We start from the raw sequence: 20837 nt of genomic DNA, 5'->3' as shown, positions 1-20837 counted from the left end.
AATGGCTTTTAAGGAACCCGCAGGTTCATTGCCGCCTCACACAAGCCTGCCATCGGTCCCTATCCTGTGCAAGATTAATCCAGTCTCTATCATCATATCCCACCTCCATCAAATCCATTTTTATATTATCCTCCCATTTATGTCTCGGCTTCCCCATAGATCTTTTTCCCTCTGGCCTCCCAACTAACACTATATGCATTTCTGGATTCGCCCATATGTGCTACATGCTCTGCCCATCTCAAACGTATGGATTTAATGTTCGTAATTATGTCAGGTGAAAAATACAATGCGTGCAGTTCTGCATTGTGTAAATTTCTCCATTCTCCTGTAACTTCATCCCTCTTAGCCCCAAATATTTTCCTAAGAACCTTATTCTCAAACATCCTTAATCTCTGTTTCTCTCTCAAAGTGAGAGTCCAAGTTTCACAACTATACAGAACAACCAGTAATATAACTGTTTTATAAATTTTAACTTTAAGATTTTTTGACAGCAAACTAGATGACAAAAGTTTCTGAACCGAATAATAACAGGCATTTCCCATATTTATTCTGCATTTAATTTCCTCTCGAGTGTCATTTATATTTGTTACTGTTGCTCCAGGATAGGCCTATTTGAATTTTTCCACCTCTTCGAAGGATAAATCTCCATTTTGTAGAATATTCTGGTCACGAGACATAATAATATACTTTGTCTTTTCGGGATTTACTTCCAAACCTATTGCTTTACTTGCTTCAAGTAAAATTCTGCTTTTTTCCTAACCGTTTGTGGATTTTCTCCCAACATATTCACGTAATCTGTCCACACCTATGGAGTAATGGTTAGCACATCTGGCCGCGAAACCAGGTCGCCCAGTTTCGATTCCCAGTTGGGACAAGTTACCTGGTTGAGATTTTTTCCGGGGTTTTCCCTAACTCAATGTGAGCAAATGTTGGGTAATTATCGGTGCTGGACTCCGGACTCATTTCACCGGCATTATCACCTTTATCTCATTCAGACGCTAAATATCCTAAGATGTTGATAAAGTGTCGTAAAATAACCTAAAATTAAAAAAAAATTCACGTCATCCACATAGGCAAGAAGCTGATGTAACCCGTACAATTCCAAACCCTCTCTGTTATCCTGAACTTTCCTAATGGCATATTCTAGACCGAAGTTAAAAAGTAAAGGTGATAGTGCATCTCCTTGCCTTAGTCCGCAGTGAATTGGAAAAGCATAAAATAGAAACTGGCCTATATGAACTCTGCTGTAATTTTGACTGAGGCACATTTTAATTGAACTAGTTTCTTGGGAATACCAAATTCAATCAGATTGTTATATAAAACTTACAACTTACTTACTTACAAATGGCTTTTAAGGAACCCGAAGGCTCATCGCCGCCCTCACATAAGCCCGCCAGCGGTCCCTATCCTGTGCAAGATTAATCCAGTCTCTATCATCATACCCCACCTCCCTCAAATCCATTTTAATATTATCCTCCCATCTACGTCTCGGCCTCCCTAAAGGTCTTTTTCCCTCCGGTCTCCCAACTAACACTCTATATGCATTTCTGGATTCGCCCATACGTGCTACATGCCCTGCCCATCTCAAACGTCTGGATTTAATGTTCCTAATTATGTCAGGTGAAGAATACAATGCGTGCAGTTCTGTGTTGTGTAACTTTCTCCATTCTCCTGTAACTTCATCCCGCTTAGCCCCAAATATTTTCCTAGGCACCTTATTCTCAAACACCCTGAACCTATGTTCCTCTCTCAGAGTGAGAGTCCAAGTTTCACAACCATACAGAACAACCGGTAATATAACTGTTTTATAAATTCTAACTTTCAGATTTTTGGACAGCAGACTGGATGATAAGAGCTTCTCAACCGAATAATAACACGCGTTTCCCATATTTATTCTGCGTTTAATTTCCTCCCGAGTGTCATTTATATTTGTTACTGTTGCTCCAAGATATTTGAATTTTTCCACCTCTTCGAAGGATAAATCTCCAATTTTTATATTTCCATTTTGTACAATATTCTGGTCACGAGACATAATCATATACTTTGTCTTTTTTTTTTTTTTTTTTTTTTTTTTTTTGTTATATAAAACTGCTATGAAAAAATAATAGCAAGCCAATAAATTGAATTGTTCAAGCTACATTCTGTGTTATTTTGATATTTATAAACTTTATAGTCACTTTAGAATAGCATGCTGAAATTCGGCATAACCAACTGCTGGACTCTTTGTATCAGATGAAAATAAAGTTTCAAATGTGTCGTCACTTTCAATACAGGTCAGTTATTTGAAGACGTGGGCATAATTCCTGAGCAGCCGTCTGTTAGTGAACAGTTGCCATTAGTGGAGCAGCGGCTGGTACAGACACATCGGGAGCTCGGCACTAGTCTTCAGCTGCAGAGACGGAACATCAATCTGATCGAGGAGGACATGCAGCAATACCCACTTAACATCGCCAGTGAAGTTTTGAGGCCACAGATCTCACAAATCAAGGTAATTCTTACTGCTTTCAACACTTCATTTCATATTGATGCATTTGAGAATAATTGCAGTTATACAGGGAGTTGTGAAAAATGGTTCCAATGTTCAGAGAGGAGGTAGTATGCATCAAAACAAGAAATAAAAGTCCTACAAACATGGGTACTAAAATTAATATCTTCTGAGAAATGAGCAATGCAAGGGCAACACATGAGTCGGTTAGTCATAACTCACTTGTTCCAAAAATAAAAATTTTCACAAATGACGGAAAACATATTTATAATACTTGGAGTTTATTAAGTTCTTCTGATAACCTACGAGTGCTTTTTTTTTTTTCCTTCCAAAATTTGTATGTATGTATTTATTCACACTGCAGTGGGTATATACCCAGTGGCAGTGGTAACTAATTACACTCAATAATGACAATAATAAACTTATTAATTAAAAATACAATTAATAATACTAATAATTAATACTAACAATAATTAATAATAATAATAACAACAACAACAGGGAATATACTAAATTAAATGAAACGATCACTTAAAATAACATTTGAAATAAATCTAATTTGTATCTTAAAACTAAGATCGAACTAAAACCCACGAGTATGATATGTTCATATCTGCACAAGTACCTTTCAACATTACACTCATTTCGCTGTCAACTCACTCACTGCACTGGAACTACAACACATTTCACTGATTCTATCCTGATTTCACTAACATTTCAAAAACATCTCACTGTTCAAATACTATGCATTGCCACTATAAACTATAAAGCTTCACTGACAGGAACACGTTTCACTTACACAGCACACTTCACTGACACGACATACTTCTTCACTGATACAACACACTTCACTTGACACAACATAATTCTTCACTGATACAACACTTCAATAACAACATATCATTTACACCCTTTAAATACTGTGTATAATTACCGTCTATTAGTAAGGTCCTTAAGCCTATTTTTAAATACGCTTTTGGTTGTTGGTAAAGCCTTTAGTAAGTCTGCAGGTAAAGCATTCCAGTCCCTGATAGTACGATTGAGAAAAGAAAACTTTCCAGTGTCTGTCCTCTGCCTTCTTTCCCTCAATTTATATGAGTGGTCGTTCCTTGAAGAGTAATTTGGCGACTGCAACCTATTTTTTATTTCTCTCCAGGCAGGCTCACCTCTGTATGTTTTGAACAGTGTGCATAATCGAATTCGCGTTCTCCTGTCCGTGAGTGTGTCCCATTTTAATGGTGAATTTTTCCGACAACACTTAAGAGCCCGTTTTTGAATCTTTTCTAGTGTCTTAATATGTTCTAATCTGTAAGGATCCCAACATGGAGCACCATATTCCATTACTGGACGTACTAGTGATTTATATGCAATCTCTTTGGATTTATCAGAACCTTTTCTTAGTACCCTCATCACAAAGTGTAACGCTCTCCATGCTTTTCCCGCTGTGTCTGTAACGTGTTCCCCCCAGCTGAGATCGTGTATTCTCAACAATTTATCGTCAGCTGTGCCAGGTCTATGGGCCTAACGTCATGAGCGAGCAGATGGTGCGTTGCTCCACAAGGTCATCTGTGGTGATGGTTGGCCTCCCACTGCGCTCCTCGTCATGCACATTTTGGCATCCTGCTGAAAATTGTCTACAGCAGCAATGCACCAGCTGCTTGCTCATGATGTTAGGCCCATAGACCTGGGACAGCTGACTATCAATTTCAATCGGCGCTATGCCCTGTGCATTCAAAAACTTTATCACTGATCGCACTTCATGCGGCAGGAGCTGGAATAGGAGCGTCCATCTTCAACCAGTGCAACGAAGCTACTGAGAGCACTCGGGAAGTTCTGCTAGCGCATGTGCCATGCCAGGACATTACTCTATCACGTACACGCAGTTGCTTCGCGCACCATATGGTTTGCTAGCTGTGGGACAAGGGGAAAGTTACTTTATGGACGCACCTCGTATATCGAAGCAAAAAATAAAATAAAATAGAATTTAAAAAAAATACTGTTTTAATCAATCAATCTTCTTAATGTATCCAGCTGTTTGCTGACAACATAAAGTCCACTATAGTCCACTGTAGTCTATTCAGTTGTTGTTTTTCACGAGAAATGAGGGGTATTTTGATCGGTGTTCATTATAGATGCCTGTTGCTAGTAGCCAGAGGTGGGGTGAAGTCAATATATACTGCAGGGCTGTGTCTTCTGCAACTGGTACTGATGATTTTAATTTACTTCTTTTGTGGTTTATGGATGGACAGTATAGAAGAATGAAAATACTGTTTTAGGAATGAATAACAAAACAGTTAAACTAGTAAAAAAAAAAATATAAAAAAGCCAAAGACATTTATATTTCAAAGACACTTAAATAGGCACTAACAGTCAAAATAGACATTTATAGGCACTAACAAATGCCTTTTATTCTTCATAATTTGATCCGAAACAGGTTTTTAAGTTTACTCTGCATTCAAATCACACATATAAGGTCAATTAAACAGTGTTCATGGGTTAGATAAGAAACATACAAATATATATATATATATATATATATATATATATATATCACAGTTGTATGAACACTTTTAAGACTCAATCTCCTTTAAGCCATGCTACATCGCAGTCGATCACCTGAACCAGTCGTCGTGATAGAGTCACTGAGGATGGAGAGGCAGTCTCTGAAACATGTCTGAATTTTATTAATTTTAATAATTTATTTCATTCTTAAAAGTGTTCATACAACTGTGATTTTATATATATATATATATATATATATATATATGTTGTTGTTTTCTAATGCCAGGATTTGACAATAAAGTCATTTGACCTCTTGCACTCCAATAATTTTCAAAGATATTATCATGGCCAGCCACTGAAGCACAGATTTTGAGGTGTTCCGAATCCATTTCTTGGTTTGAGTTGCACAATGAGCAGTTAGGAGACTGATATATTCCAATTCTATGCAGGTGTTTGGCCAAACAATCATGGCCTGTTGCCAATCTAAATGGAGCTACAGACGATTTTCGTGGTAAATCGGGAATTAACTGTGGATTATGATGCAGAGAGTTCCATTTTTTCCCTTGAGATTGTGTTATCAAATTTTGTTTGTTGAAGTCTAAGTATGTAGATTTAATAAATCTTTTCACAGAGTAATGATATATATATATATATTGTACGTTTCTTATTTACTCTGCATGTTTTGCAGTAACAGCAACAAATAGACATTTTAGGAAATATCCTCAACTTCTTATGAGACGATCTAATAAGTATGGTTGGTTACAGGCCCAGCAAAAAAAACAGGAGCAGGAGCTGATGACTCTACAGCAGGACCACCACAACATCCACTGCAGTAGTAAGAAGTTGACCGTGTGCAGGATGAACCAGGACGTTGGCGTGTAGAAGTGCAAACGGCGGTAGAATTCAATTTCCATTGTAACTGGTTGATCCTGAGTCCTTGTTACCATGAGAGGAAGAGAAGTGTTGTGTTCAGACATACTAATGGCTCAGGTGCCAATAATGATGCGAGATTGCAATTCTTTCAGTGGACAAGACGTTCGCTTGTTAATTACAACATATAAATGGATGAGGTAGCTACATCTTTTACAGATTGTTGCATTGACAGCTTCGTTAAGTGTACTCTCCCGAGAAAGTAGGCCTACACTGAAAGCACCCAGCCAGCATTTGCTGGAATTACGTTATTGTGATTCATATGTACATGTTTTTTTTATCCCTTTCATAGTTTACACAACTGCGTCAAAGCAGAACACATCCCAAGGTAAATCTTTTAACATCTTTGTCCCATACTGTAGATGATGTTAATTATGACATTGACAGTCCTGTTTGTGTCATTCCGTCACATGACTGAGTGAAGCCTGTTTAGATTGGGTTGCCGATAAACTACTGTACCTGTATTTAGCCCTGCCTAGTCTCTCCGTACCATTTTGCTCCATAGTTCTGTCCCCTCGCTTGAGAAACATGTTCCTCCAGGCTATTGGCTCTGGGCCACTACAATACAATTAAATTAAGGGCACCGCAAAATACTCAAGTACACTCACAGAAATTCCAAACTAGTTTATTTAAATATATAGTTCAGCTAGTCAGGACTTTTTATAAATATTTTTTTTATTGTCAAGTGCCTTCTGTTCTCAGAAGTGAACCACTTTTGTACTTTTTACTTTTGCTAAAAAATGGGCAGCGATCTATTCAATAACAGCTAAATGAATTAGATTTTTTATATTGTCAGGAAGATTTTTAACTTGCAGTGCCCTTACAACAATAGTTAACAGACGAACTGACGAAGAATGCTGCTCAGCCCTGTCCAGTCAATCAGTTCTCGAACAAGACGACATCTGAGTACAATCAGCTTCCTCAGTAAGGTTCATCCAAGCGAGCCAGGGAATAATATTATTTGTTAATTGTTTTATGACTTGCTACTCAGCCTGTTCCGAGGATAGAGTTCAACTAGTGTCCACTTTGTAATTGTACATAGTGATAACTGTTTTTATCTTTTTTTTATTATTATTGTTTCTTTCCAAGATGGCAAAATTTTTCTATATGGGCACTGTACATATTAAATCTGCTCAAGATGGTGATCATAGACTGATACGCATAAGACTGAACATGATTATCATATTTAAACTGATAGAGAGTTGTAGTGGGAATTTGTTTGCATTGTTGAGTTGGTTCAATTGATGACACATCAAGAGGGAGAAGAAATTGTATAAAATCGAGATGTGCAGTACATGACTGTTGTCGACAGCTTCGCTTCTTGAAGGATACGATGGAACTTACCACAGGCTCTTCATCTCGGTGTAAATCCCAGGTACCGGTGATACAAGGACAACGGACGAACCCAGGATCAGTGTAACATATACAAGATAATTTAAGAGTGCATTCCAACTGCAGAAATAGCTTTTACTATCAAGTCAGGAGTGTAAAATTGGTTTAAGGACAGTTGCTGTGTTTATTCAGGAACTCCCGTCATGTTAAGACTGTTAATGATTATTAGTTTTATTATTATAATAATGATTATTATAATTTTTAAGTCTGAATTTTGACATCGTCCACAGCCATAATGCGTTTCCTTGTGGACGCAGTGCCATATAATGCATGCTTACTGCATGACTGGTGCATCTTCTTTAAGTTTGAATACCACTCTAATGTGCAGAGTGTATGTTGCAGATGAGGTTCTCCCTCCTAAAGAAAGTTACGGACCATATTGCAGTGATAGATCAGTCTGGGTTCTTGGCAAGAGTTCCTTTACGTTTTAAAAGTTTTGACAACACTAGTAATTCTGATCCCACTTAATATTTATTTGTTAAGGTCTGTTTGTGGTTTCCATGTTCTCATATCTTATGTACACTTTGTTAACCAGTGATGGAAATGGAAGTAATATCTCTAGCAGAAAGTACAAAGAAATGTCCCTGTTGAAACATATTCAAGTTTAATTCTTTAATAATTTGATGCATATGTTTACAGTCTATACAAAACTAGAAAGGTGCTGACAGCTCTCTCTCACACACGCGGAAAGGGAGCGACGTTGTGAAGTTGTGCGGTAGTGCAGTGTAGCTCTTTGCGCCACCTGTCTGCCATGTCGGAACTAAGCAGCTGACAAGAAATCGTAAACTCATACATTTTTATCATACGGTAGTTTTGACCAGACTAATATAATAATACAGTAATAATAATAATAATAATAATAATAATAAACGTATAAATGAATCCGAATATGGTGCATAGTGTGTAAGCGATAACTTCTCTCCATTAATACCTTACAATCATTAATTTTTTTTATACTTGAAACCTAAATTCTTTAAAACAGTGTGCAGGGAAGAAACACTGCTGTTGAAAAGATCAGCATCTCGAAGCGAAGTTTGCAGCTTTTTTAACGTATGATGCTCCTCCCGTTGGTAATATAAATATATAAGTGCTGCCAGATTGCATCTTCCTGAAAGGCATCTAAATTTGTCACCCGCTTTTCCACTTTCCCAGGGTTTCAAGTCGGGAAGGTCTATCCTCTTGCTCAGGGTTTGCCAAACTACGGCCTGTGGGCCAGATCAGGCCCGCGAGCTACTTTTGTTCGGCCCATTTACTAACTTGAAAAAAAAATTAAAAGTCAATAAAAGAATAAAAAGAAGATTAATTTATTGACGAACTTCGATCGATGAAATCAAATCAGAGGCCCAGATTGTTAAACAAATTGCTCGTATATTGCAGTAACAATTATGTTGCTGCAATACAAGCTACTGGTTGCCAAGCGTGAAGTGTGGCAACAGAGCAACCAGAGATTGCACCGCTGTAAGCTGACAACAGAGACTTCTTTTGGTACATGCTCACACATATTAGAGCAGTGGAAATGTGAAGTGGTAAATATTATCCAGTTAAAAATAGTATTAGCACTCCACAAGCATTTACTAGTAGTTCTTACAGCGTAACTTTAATTATGGCAGGGAAAGAAATAAAAAAGAGAAAATGGACAGTGAATGTTCTGTGCTTCAACAACAATGGAGTTGGAACTATTTTATGATTCAAACTGGAAATAAAGTAATTATGCCTAATTTGTAACGAATCAGTTGCTGTCTTTAAAGAATGTAATATTCGTAGGCATTAGAAATTAAAGATTTTTCAAAATTTTCCCAATTTACGAGGAAGTTACGGGATGATAAATTTGAAGCAATGAAGCGTGGACTATCATCTAAACAGAACATTTTCAAGGAACAGAGATCAGACAATGAAGCAGCAACAGTGGCTAGTTTCACATGAACTGGCAATGAATTTATTATAAATCGTGCATGATAATGGCGTCAAAGGAGATTTGTCCTGAGAAAGTAGAATTATTTAAGAAAATTAGCCTTTCAGTAGCCTACATACAGTTGCTCGCAGAGTGGAAGATATTGCCAAAAACATAACTTGCCGGTTGAATGAAAAAAAGAAACAGTTTGAAAGTGTAGGCTTTAGGTCAATAGAACACAAAGTTTGAATACTAATGTTATTTATGAGCTTTGTTTGTTAGACTTAATTTAAACTAACGTGACTTGGCCCGCGATTCTTTCTCGGATGGTTAATGTGGCCCTCGCTATGAAAAGTTTGGCAAACCCTGCTCTTGTTCATTCAATTTAAATTTCTTCTTTCCTATTTTGAGAGTCTCTGCAGTACTTTTACCACCTGTTGTACAAGAATAAGAATCCTGCCATTGTCTCTTCTTTCTCGAAATAGTCCAGCACGCTACAAGTCATTTCTCTTGCCTGACTTGTAAGAGGACCACCTCGTGCTGTCTCTTGTAGCACTCCTTTCTCCCATGGTTCGTTTTGTGCCGCTAACTGCAAGTGATGGCTTGCGACATTGTATAAGTGAAACACACGGACACTATAAATCGCGTTACAAATACACTCACAACTAAATTGAATTTAAAACTAAGCTCGAACTAATTCTACCTTCATCAACAACAAAATATCTACGAAAACAATATACACGACAGAACACCAATACTTGCTGTAACACTGTAACGAAAATTCAACACTTTTGAACAAAGCACGTGCTCGCTGCGAAACAGTCGGCAACGTCGGCCTGTTGTCATGGTCGCTGATTGGCTAGATTGAGCGGTTGCCATGGTGACACTTAAAGTAGCACGCTGCACGCTACTTTTCGTGCTGCGCAACCCGAGTGCAGCAAAAGTTGCAACTGGAGGTTGCGAGTCTGTTCACACACAAGGCACTACTTTTGCAGCCGCACTCATGCTGCAGGTTTCCATCTCCGTGTTGACTTCTCAATATACATTTTGTGGTTATGTTCGCATTATTAATAAACTCATGCGAAAACTTACTTATCTATTATTTGCTTTTCTGTCCTAACTAGTATTCAGAAATTGGCATTATTTTTACTATAAAGCTTTTAAAAACGCCTTTAAATGATAACCAACAGCATATTCACGTAATCAATGTTGGCAACCCTCCTGTTTGAAACTACGCTACAGAAAATTAAAAAAGTGTATTATATCGTCAGCAAATATGCTCAGACTGTGTTGTGCATTTAATAACTGTTATAAATAATTTATTTTCATCACATCTAACATTAAAATACATCCAAACAATAAAAGTATCATTGGCACATTTGGGTGGCAACACTGGTCGCAACCACAACAAAAGTTTCAACAAAACCGATATCAGAAATGCTGCGGCTGCAACCCTGAGAACCCTGTTCACACGTCGCTACTTTTAAGCTGCGCGCCGCATGAAAAAGTAGCAGGCAGCAGGTTCGGCAGCCACTACTTTTCGGGTTGCACCGTTGTTCACACGTCGCAGTATGAGAGTTGCGCAGTTTTTTGTACTGCATCGCTGCAAAAGTAGCGACGTGTGACCGTACCATTAGAAACTGCTGAACTGTCAATACCTTTCTAGTTTCGTATAGACTGTAGTTACATATGACTTATTTCACACTTCTGCTTTGTACTCGGTGAAAATTAAAGCTAGGACTATTTCTCACGTTTCTCAAGTCCCCATAGTTGTTTCAGTGACAGACATTGTTGTCAAGGACTTTATTCTCAATATTGTGTTTTCCGTTTACGATTTGACTGACTCAAGCATCTTACAGAACTGTTTCCTGTAATTTAGTTTCTAACACAAAGTTAGGAATGTGCAAACTCTACCTCATGCCTCCTGAAATGTTCTACATACTGGTAATTACCTGGGATCAATCTTTATTTTTATTCTTTGAGAAAGATTTTTATATTTATAATGAATGTAGTCACATAGCCGCCACTTGATTTACAAATAACGTTGTTGATTGCGTTAACAATTCGCAAATTGAATAGAGTGTGGACAAAAGTCCTTTCTAGGGTCTTCATTTGTAAATTGTTTTAAGCGCATACATCCACGAATCACAAATGTCTTCCTCATGTCTGCTCTCGTGAAACAATTTGGGTTCTTCATGACCGAGAAACTTGTATTTAGCACCATTTTTCTTTAATTATACAAAAATTAAAAGTTAATTTAAAAATACTTTAATTTGGTAGATCCTAATAAAAAGTATACTTTAAGTAACAGAATGAAATGCACGAATTCTTTGGTATGGGAACCATGCCTTATATTTTCTACTCAGAAGTATTCATTATACACCCATTTGGCAGCCATATCCAAATGGATGACCTGTGGATTTTAAATAGATAAATTATATTTAAAATTAGTGCCATAGATTTTTGAAACGAAAACTGAGGATAATTTCGTAAAATCTCTGTCAAAATAGATAGCCCCATTAATTCGACTCCATATTTACCTAACATACCTTAAGATGTTGCTATGAATCACATTCGTTCGTCAGATATTGAAATAGAAACATCAATTAGATAATATGATGTACCATATTTGCTGGCGTAGAGGACACACTTAAATGCCGATGGTATTGTATTGTATTCAGTGAGTCAAACCTTCATGGGGTGATGTGAAAACTGAGACAGTGGCTACCATATTTCATTGTGTAATCGTCACCATCACATAATGATTGCACCCTTATTTATAAACAAACTGATCAGGACTTTAAAATTTCACCGCATAATCTTTGCATGGATACTTCCGTTTGTCACAGTCAAGAAGTATTCATAAGTATCACAGATCTTTTTGACCCCTGAAATACGGTATTAAATGTTAAGCAAAGAAGCGAGTCACTATCCTCCTTGTATGTTGTCTCCCAACACTGATACCCACCTGCCAATCACTGTGACAGTAGAAGTACACTCAGAACTCGTGTAAATAGACCTTTAATGCTAATAAGTCACGAACACCTAATGTAATAAAACGTTACAGACTGCATTTACAGTATTGTGTGTGTGTGTGTGTGTGTGTGTGTGTGCGTGTGCGTGTGCGTGTGCGTGTGCGTGCGCGTGCGTGTCCACTTCAGTTGCGTGATTCAGGTTCTGCATACTGCAGATAGATAGCAAGATTGTGACCCATTTTCAAGTTGCACAACACTTCGGCGGGCCATGTTATGCATGATGTGTATCTGTAAGAATTATGTTGTGTACTAGGGTGAGTGTATGTGTAAGTGTTTATGTAAGTATAGTGTAGGGAATGGGTGAAGATGATGATGATGAAGGTGAGGAAGGGAGAAGGGGAAACCCGGTGCTGGCACGTAGCCTACTCCTATCGAATAGCACCAAGGGGGCCACCAGACTTAATGTCCTCATCCGACAGACGTATCACTATCAACAGTGACATATGCCTTCTCTTCATAGTGCAGTTATTATTGTTAGCACTTTTTTTCCACTACACTATCACTACTGCTTTCATTGTAATTTGTTATTATTATGATCTCCATCCTATCCTCTTATCATTGTGACTTTTATGTATATAGTTATCTTCCCCGTAGATGATGGAGATGATATTCTTTGCCTCTCGATCAGTAGACTTCTATTTCCTCAGTCTTCTTACACTTGAACTCTGTCTTAAAATACTCTTTAAACTAGTGACCCCCAAATCAATTATGGGTGATTTTACGTAGAATGGCTAATAACTTCGAAATTGTAGGAGAAATTTCGTGCAAAAGATAGAATTCATGAATCGTTCGTCGTATCACATATTTATCAAAGTCGCCAATGTTAGTAGCGGTCTTTTGCCATAGACTTGTTTTTTTCTGATGCGCTCACTGATGTTCCTTCATCTTCATGTTATTTCTGTTCAGGCAAAATCCTCTTCACCTTTGTTAGAGAGACGTTTCCCTCTGCTACTCTCTGTTTCTTATTTTTAGCTACTCTGCTTTTCTCATAAAAATGTATAAATTGAGAACGATCTCTCTTGTTCATCCCCTGCTGTATTTTAGTCTAAAAAGTATCGGCGGCATCTCACCTACAGGTAAATTTCTTGTAAGCAACTAAGGCCGTGTCATAGTCTAGTATATACAGTCGCGAAGCTCAATACGTAGTAAATATGCAAACATTAGATAGTTGCTCACCACTAGGATCGCTAATATCGCTTCATTACAGGCAATGCAAAATAGTACCGTCACAGTCTATTGTTTCTAGCACCCTCAAAACTCAAGCTTCGTGACTGTATATAGTATACTGTGGCCGTGTCTCAAAGCTCAAGTCCATACTACACACTAGGGAGCTGCGGAAATGTATGCTTGAAACATGGCCTTCTTTACAGACTATTTTTCTAAAAACCATGACATCACGGTGCAGCACTGAATTAAGAAGGCAATGTCCTAATGTAGTTTCATTACGAATTATGTGGAAAAGATAAGGGCTTAATATATTACAATAATGTTTAAAGCATTGTACAGAAGGTACTAACAATGTCAGTGTTATTCTACATTATATTTACATTATTTCACTTCCAGAGCATTTTCAGATTTCATAACCCCAATTGCTGATGAGGTATCCATGTTTGTTTAGTGAACAAGTCAACAATCGATCAAGCATTTTCGTTTACTAGCTACTACGAACTTTTGCTATGCACTATGTAGCTTTGGATCATAACTTCTGACGTCACATCCAGCTATTCAGTCAACAATCTACTTCACTTCAGCTGAAAATATAGCTTTGAGACACGGCCTAAGCATACTTTTGTTTAGTGTTATTGCTCCTCCCCCATCTAACCCAGCTCATTGCTTGACCCACCCCTGCTGAGGACCACCATCATAAAGGCTCACTTGCTAACTTTCTCTTATAAGTGCCAAAAAGATCTGCGACACTTACAAAAATAACGTGCCTCTACTGCAACTCAAAGTACCTTTACTCTCAAGGTCGAATGTGCAAGAAACAGTAGTGACCACTAACGAAAGTGATAGAGTGGGAGTGCGAGAAGTTATTACCAAGACTTCAGTCCAGTACAATTTGGTTGTGAACAGTTCTTGTTTACGAGTGTTCAGATGCCTTTTTTAGGCCTGGACCAATCATCTTTGCGCGGACTGGTCTAGTAGTCAGATAATATCGACTTTAATGTACCAGATGTACTAGTACATGTGATTTAACAATATCGTAAATGTTTTTATGCTCGACCATGCCGAAATGTAGCAATTATACACCTGGTAGCAGCCCTTTAATGGACCTCATTAAAGTACACCTATTCATTAAAGTTCAGGTGTTCCACCAATCAGAAAACATCATTGTAGCAATATGAAAGCGCAAGTATCGATTATTCTCGGATATGCAATCGAAATGTCACGGATGCTTGAATTTCCAATACTGTTGCGGAAGGTTATGTTCTGTTGCTATAATAATTAGCGTTAATTGTAAATACTATTCAAATAAATTCAATTTGTCATCTCGTTTTTCAATGTCTAAATAAATTTCAAGGTTATATCAAGATTAATCTTTATTTTACTCTCTAGATTATATCAAGGTCAATGACATTTGTTTCTAGGAAAAAAATCAATACTTTCGCGTCTGCGCACATCTCACAATTTACGATATATTGCACAAGGCCAGTTCCGCTCCCCAGTGAGTTAAGAATAACATGAATACTTATGAATAATTTCAAGTTAGAAATATGGTCGAGCATAAAAAGTCGTATGAAACTTGCCTATAATGGTAATTAAGACGCTTGTATGAAAATTATGAAACTTGCTTGTGCTCGTTTCATAAACATACTCGCGTCTTAATTACTACCATTATAGGCTCGTTGCATAATGTACTATTAGTCGGTAAAAAAGTGTTTTACTTCTATAACACCACAGTAATTTTTATTTTTTTAAGTCATTATTCAGGTTAAGATTCCTGTATCCCACACTAATACCAGTTCCTCTCTTTCCTCTCTCCTTCCACTACGAATCATTATTCTTCACATAATGGTCGCACTGTATATTTTCACTCTAAAAAAAAAAAAAAAAAAAAGGCATGAAAAATGTGACGATTATGCAATGAAATACGGTAAATAATTCAAGAAGTGTGGCATTAGTAATACACTGGATAGTACAGATGCCAGCTTGTATGTGGATGCAGATTCCGCTTTAGAAGAAGTTTCAAGTTATTCTTCATTTAACACTAGATATGAATTTCTGGGTTTTGATGGAGAAGATTAAAAGGTGTATTTTCCTAGTTAGATTAGATATTTGATGAAAGTAGACGTATGTATTACTTTATGTTTAAAATACTGTAAATTCGTTATAATATTCAGTGATAAAGTTTTTTTCCTTAAAAATATTAAAAAGATATTAGGGGGTGCATCTTATACGCCGGCAAATACAGTTTAGCATGAAAATGAATATACATTATCTTAAAACGAACAGATCCTATGGGTGCTAGAAATATAAATGTCACAGATTTCAATATAGGACACGTTATTACAGCTTGTAATTGAGGTGGTTAGAAGCAAAGAAGTGTAAGTGACATTTCTAAAATAAATTAAGTGCATCCAGGGTAAACTAAAGCATTTAAAATTTCAGTGGTAAAGGGATATATCTTTTAACCACATCACGCATTAAAACTTCACGGAATTTACGAAAGCTTAGTAACTTTTAATCACATTTTCTCGAAAGTAACTTAAGTGCACTTACACCCCTTTGCTTCTGTCCACTTCAATTGAGAATATTTCAGTGGAGTGCTGTCATTTGTGCAGTGGTACCTTCCCATACTAAGAATAACTTTGGTTCATTAATCATTCCTTAGAGTCACATTTTCTGTATGCCGGTAAGATTGAGAATTTGTATCATAGAAACAATCTAGCATCCTTAGGTAAAATATCTCCATTTCCATGACTGCTATTTAACCGTTACAACTGATGACATAGACTTAACAATCTACAGTGAAATCAGTTACTTTGTTGTGCAATCTACTTGAGTTCAAGAAATTATATATATTATAAATGTGAAATTGCATAGATCTCTCGTAAACATTTCCCAATATATCCTTATTTACCATCCTACATTTCACAATATATTTATATCCAATACCATAGCAATTAATTTTTTTGTCTGGAAACTGATCAACTTGAATTATTGACACACGAATTCATGTTGGTGGGAAAAAAAGAGTATATGTTAGGTACAGTGTCTGAGCTATTATCAGTAGTTTGAATTACGTATTTTCTGCAGTCTAAAGTTTGAAAAAAATATATATAGCATTACATACTTTAATCATTGTTACATTGATTACACACATTAAGACGAGTTCAAAAATGTATCACAACAACAAAATGCAAAATGAATGCCATCAGAATGTGCTGTTTGTTGTGGTGCCCCATTCATCTTGTGCATTAACTTACACAAAACAAAAGATGACTAATGTCTGTACATGTCGTGTGTTTCCTGTCTTAACATGTAAACAAACCACAACATCTGTCGACGCCACAATCCACGTACTGTGGCCTGCACGTTCTCCGGACCTGTCGCCACTCAACTTCTTCCTGTGAGGAACTGTAAAGGACAGTGTGTACCAGAACATTCTGACAACACCAGATGACATGCAGCAATGCATTCGACAGGCTTGTGTGTCCATTCAGCCAGCAACAAGCTGGGCAGTCATACGGTCTATTGGGGAACGCCTTCAAATGTGCATCAATGTGAATGGTCACCATTTGGAACATCTTCTATGACTCTCAAAGCATAACATTATCACATTGAAAGTACATTTTTGTTTCATTTTGTTGTTATTGATTAGGAAGGTGACATTGTGATACATTTTTGAACTTGTTTTAATGTGTGTAATCAATGTAACATGATTAAAGTATGTAGTGCTATTTGAAAAATTGATGACGTCACGTGTATCTTGTACTATAATGTAGTTACATGCACCAAATCTTCACACTCATGTTAGCCTCTCGTTCTAACATAATGCTCGAAACGAATTTCCAATATTTATCCAAACAAAAAAGTTACCATATAATAGGTGCACAAGATAAATGGGACACCCTATATATATATATATATATATATATATATATATATATATATATATATGACTATTCAGAATACGAACCAATTTTCTTTCTAACCTCATTTTTTAAATTTACATAGGCCTCAGCTTTCGGGTGGCCATTTTGTTCAGACAAAATTTATGTTGTGTCAGTAATCTTAGTATCATATTATCTGGTAATCTGTAAGATGAAGATCTAGTCCTATGTCTTGGAAGGTAACTTACATTTAATTTAAGTGAAGTTAATAATAATTATTACAGTAATAATTTTTATGACGCTTCCTAAGTACATTTACGTGACTCATGTGAATTAGCCAGACATAAAACTTGGAACGAAACACAATAAAAATACACTTTCATTTTCTGTTATTTTAAATATACAAATCGGGGGGAAAAAAAAAGACCAGTACCGGTACTCTTGCATGTTACATAAACATTGTTAGCAACTGTCTGTCTGTCTTCAGTGTCACAGTTGTTAAATAATTATTCTAGATTTCTCAGTACAAATGTGTTATATTTCTTACATAGTCCACTGTTACTAGAGACTAGTTAAGCAAAATTGTATAATAAACACAGGATTATCACTGCCTTGTATTTATGGATGAATATGTAACCAACAACTTAATTTATATAGGCCAATTAAAATTCATTAATTCGTTTGCACTGAACCTTTTCCTCATACATAGTTTTTGAGATTGTGAGTTATTGGGTTTGCATTGATGTCAACAGATAATTCCAGTTCGAAAACAACAAAAGTTGATTGTCAACTTCAAGGTGATCAGTATTTGTTTTGGTGTGTTTAATAATGCTTGTCATCTGCCAAATGATCATGAACAGTGAGTTCTAAAGATTTCTGAAGTGTCTTTACATATGCTGGAGAGACACGTAGAAATCCCTCTTGAGACAGCTACTCATGTGGTGACAATGTCCATCTTTCCATTCATATAAAACTGAAACACCATGCACTGAAATGTGGAATACATTGCATTTCATGTGAGAATGTGTCATACTTGAAATATATTTCACATGTCTAGATCAGTTGTCAGCATTTGATGAAATTCTTTACCTTACATGTTTAGATCTTAATTACTGTGTGTAATGTGCGTCTTAATTCCTTAAACAAATGACAATATTCAGTCACAGTCCGTATCTTCATTATCATCTGCAGTCATCGTCACTGTTTCTAGTTCGGTCTTCTAGTTTCATTAATCTAATCTTTGCAATGTTCATATTTGAAATATGCTATGTACTCCAGTGCGTGCATGTGTTTGTCACGTCACTTAATGCCCATTGGATTAAGTCTATAAGTACTTCTCATGAATAGGTAATTTGTAGCATTTACCGTCGACAGATTTCACCAAACACCATTTTTGTCTGCCACAAATTGCATTTGATCTTGTTGAGATTTGAACTCGGGCCTCTGATGTGGTAAACCAACACTCTGGCTAATGATGTGTCATACTCTCCAGAATTTGTTATACATTATTCATTACTTTATTCTAATAAGAGAATGTACATACATATTTGTAATGGAGTTTTTGTTTTTTGTAACAGTGTATACTGTTTTAATTTCTCCCATATTTCGGAATTAGCTAGCAGCTTCTATCTTCAGGTAATATTCGAGATAATAATGGAATCATCAAAATACTGGAAGAAGCTTCTGGATCTTAAGCTCCATTTGAAGTAGTTCCGAATTGAAAAAATTAAATTTTCAGATACTTTTACAAAATACAAAATCATGTAAGCCTAAACATGGAGTTTCAGAAGATATTGTATTATTCTCAGTGAAATTCATCTTGAGCTCTTTGTCTTCTGACTGTGTTTATTGTCTGACAGTAAGACAGTTGAGCAGTATATATCGACCTTCATTTTAAACTGGAATGAAACTACAGAAACATGAAACACACGAAAATTTAAATATATCTTCAAAGTAATCTAGCAACAATAATATACGGGATTATTCTGAAACAATACCAAAAAAAAAAAAGTACAGTACTGTGTCTGTTTATTGTTTTTGGAAGAACTGATAATACACAAAAATTATAGTTGTTGGGATACTTTAAAATACATTTAAAACATATTAGAACAAAATAAAATAATCTTAGGAAATTGTTTCCTTAAAACACTTAACATAGAAAATAATATTAGAGCGCTTTCAGTTTTCATTTTTATTTTTAGAATCCTAGTTCCTGATGGTTGCCTTTTTCATTAGAACTTACCTTTTCTTTTTTTGGTAGGTATTTTACGACGCTTTATCAACATCTTAGGTTATTTAGCATCTGAATGAGATGAAGGTGATAATGCCGGTGAAATGAATCTGGGGTCCAGCACCGAAAGTTACTCAGCATTTGATCAGGTAACTTATCTTGGCCGGGAATCGAACCCGGGCCACCTGGTTTCGCGGCCAGATGCACTATCCGTTACTCCACAGGTGTGGACACTTACCTCTTAATATGTGTGTCCAGCTATAAGCTGATTACACAATGTTCACTGTAAATTAAATATGCAATTTCCCAGAGCTGTGGATTAATGAGAATTTCATGTAGTAAGTGGTTTTTCATTCTTTCCTGCAGTTTATGATTGGTGTTATTACACTGAAGTAGGATGTGTTCTATTGTTTCTTTTTCTGTTAAACATTATTTACATAGTGGTGATTCTGATAATTTAAAGCGATGCAGATAAGCTTCTGTAACAAGGTGTCCAATTCTAGCCTATGCAGCAAAAGTTTGTACCTGTCTGGGATTATCACTGTAGATTTTAATATTGTTACGTTGTTTCAAAATTTACCATAGTGCTGTTCCTGTTTGTCCATTTAACCAATATTCTGTCCATTGCTTACTTATCATGTCATGAATATTATTTATTATTCTGTCAATTAGAACTTATGTCCCCAAGAAAGAAGTGCCCCTTCAGCTTTCAAAATACTATTTACATCTCTTATCAGTGTTGTGAGCACAGAAAAAGGCTTTCATTTTCTTCAGCATAGTACATTTGCAAAGTTTTGCGGTGATTCGAGTTCAGGTTTGTCATCTTCATCTTCTTTACTGCTACCAGTTACATTTTGTTCATCACAAAGTTATCGAAACTCAAAAGCTAATATCACCGTTGTTGGCATATAAAGAAAAATGAAACCCTAGCAATAATAATAAAATTAGTGAAACTGACTGGATGAATCAAATAAAATACGATGTCATACAGAAAGTGACCTGGAAAGTAGTGGACGTCCACAGAACTACAACAACTTGGAGATTTGGGTGTATAGGTCTCGCAAGCAGGGAATACCGACGGAAGGAATGCGAATGAAACACTGTGATAAGGAAGAGTGGGTGACAGGAAAGGTCACGAGATAGCTTGAATGATATTCAAGAGTACAGTCGGAAGAGAAATGACATCGATAGAATCAGTCTTGCGTTGTGATAGTTACATTACGCCTTTAGTTTGTTCCATTGCATGTGAATACGTGTCTTGTATCACACGGTATTATTATTTCATTCGTAAACATATGTTGCGCATTTAATTAGCTTC

The 20837-nt window shown here is 36.4% G+C and overlaps 1 protein-coding gene across 2 annotated transcripts in view; it reads left to right on the top strand.

Annotated features, from left to right (window-relative positions):
• LOC138701302 (aryl hydrocarbon receptor nuclear translocator homolog) overlaps positions 1 to 16271 on the top strand; it is an 824740-nt gene extending 808469 nt beyond the window's left edge. For both annotated transcript variants that reach the window (XM_069828046.1, XM_069828047.1), the window contains 2 exons: positions 2274 to 2488; positions 5753 to 16271. In XM_069828046.1, coding sequence (XP_069684147.1) covers positions 2274 to 2488; positions 5753 to 5869 — 332 coding nt within the window. In that variant the 3' untranslated portion in view covers positions 5870 to 16271. The remainder of the gene's footprint in view (positions 1 to 2273; positions 2489 to 5752) is intronic.
• Positions 16272 to 20837: the final 4566 nt, after the last annotated feature.

The sequence above is a fragment of the Periplaneta americana genome, chromosome 6 (assembly GCF_040183065.1).
Source record: "Periplaneta americana isolate PAMFEO1 chromosome 6, P.americana_PAMFEO1_priV1, whole genome shotgun sequence".
NCBI lineage: Eukaryota > Metazoa > Arthropoda > Insecta > Blattodea > Blattidae > Periplaneta > Periplaneta americana.
Note: the sequence above shows the minus strand (reverse complement) of the source record. Positions and strands in the feature narration are given on the sequence as shown.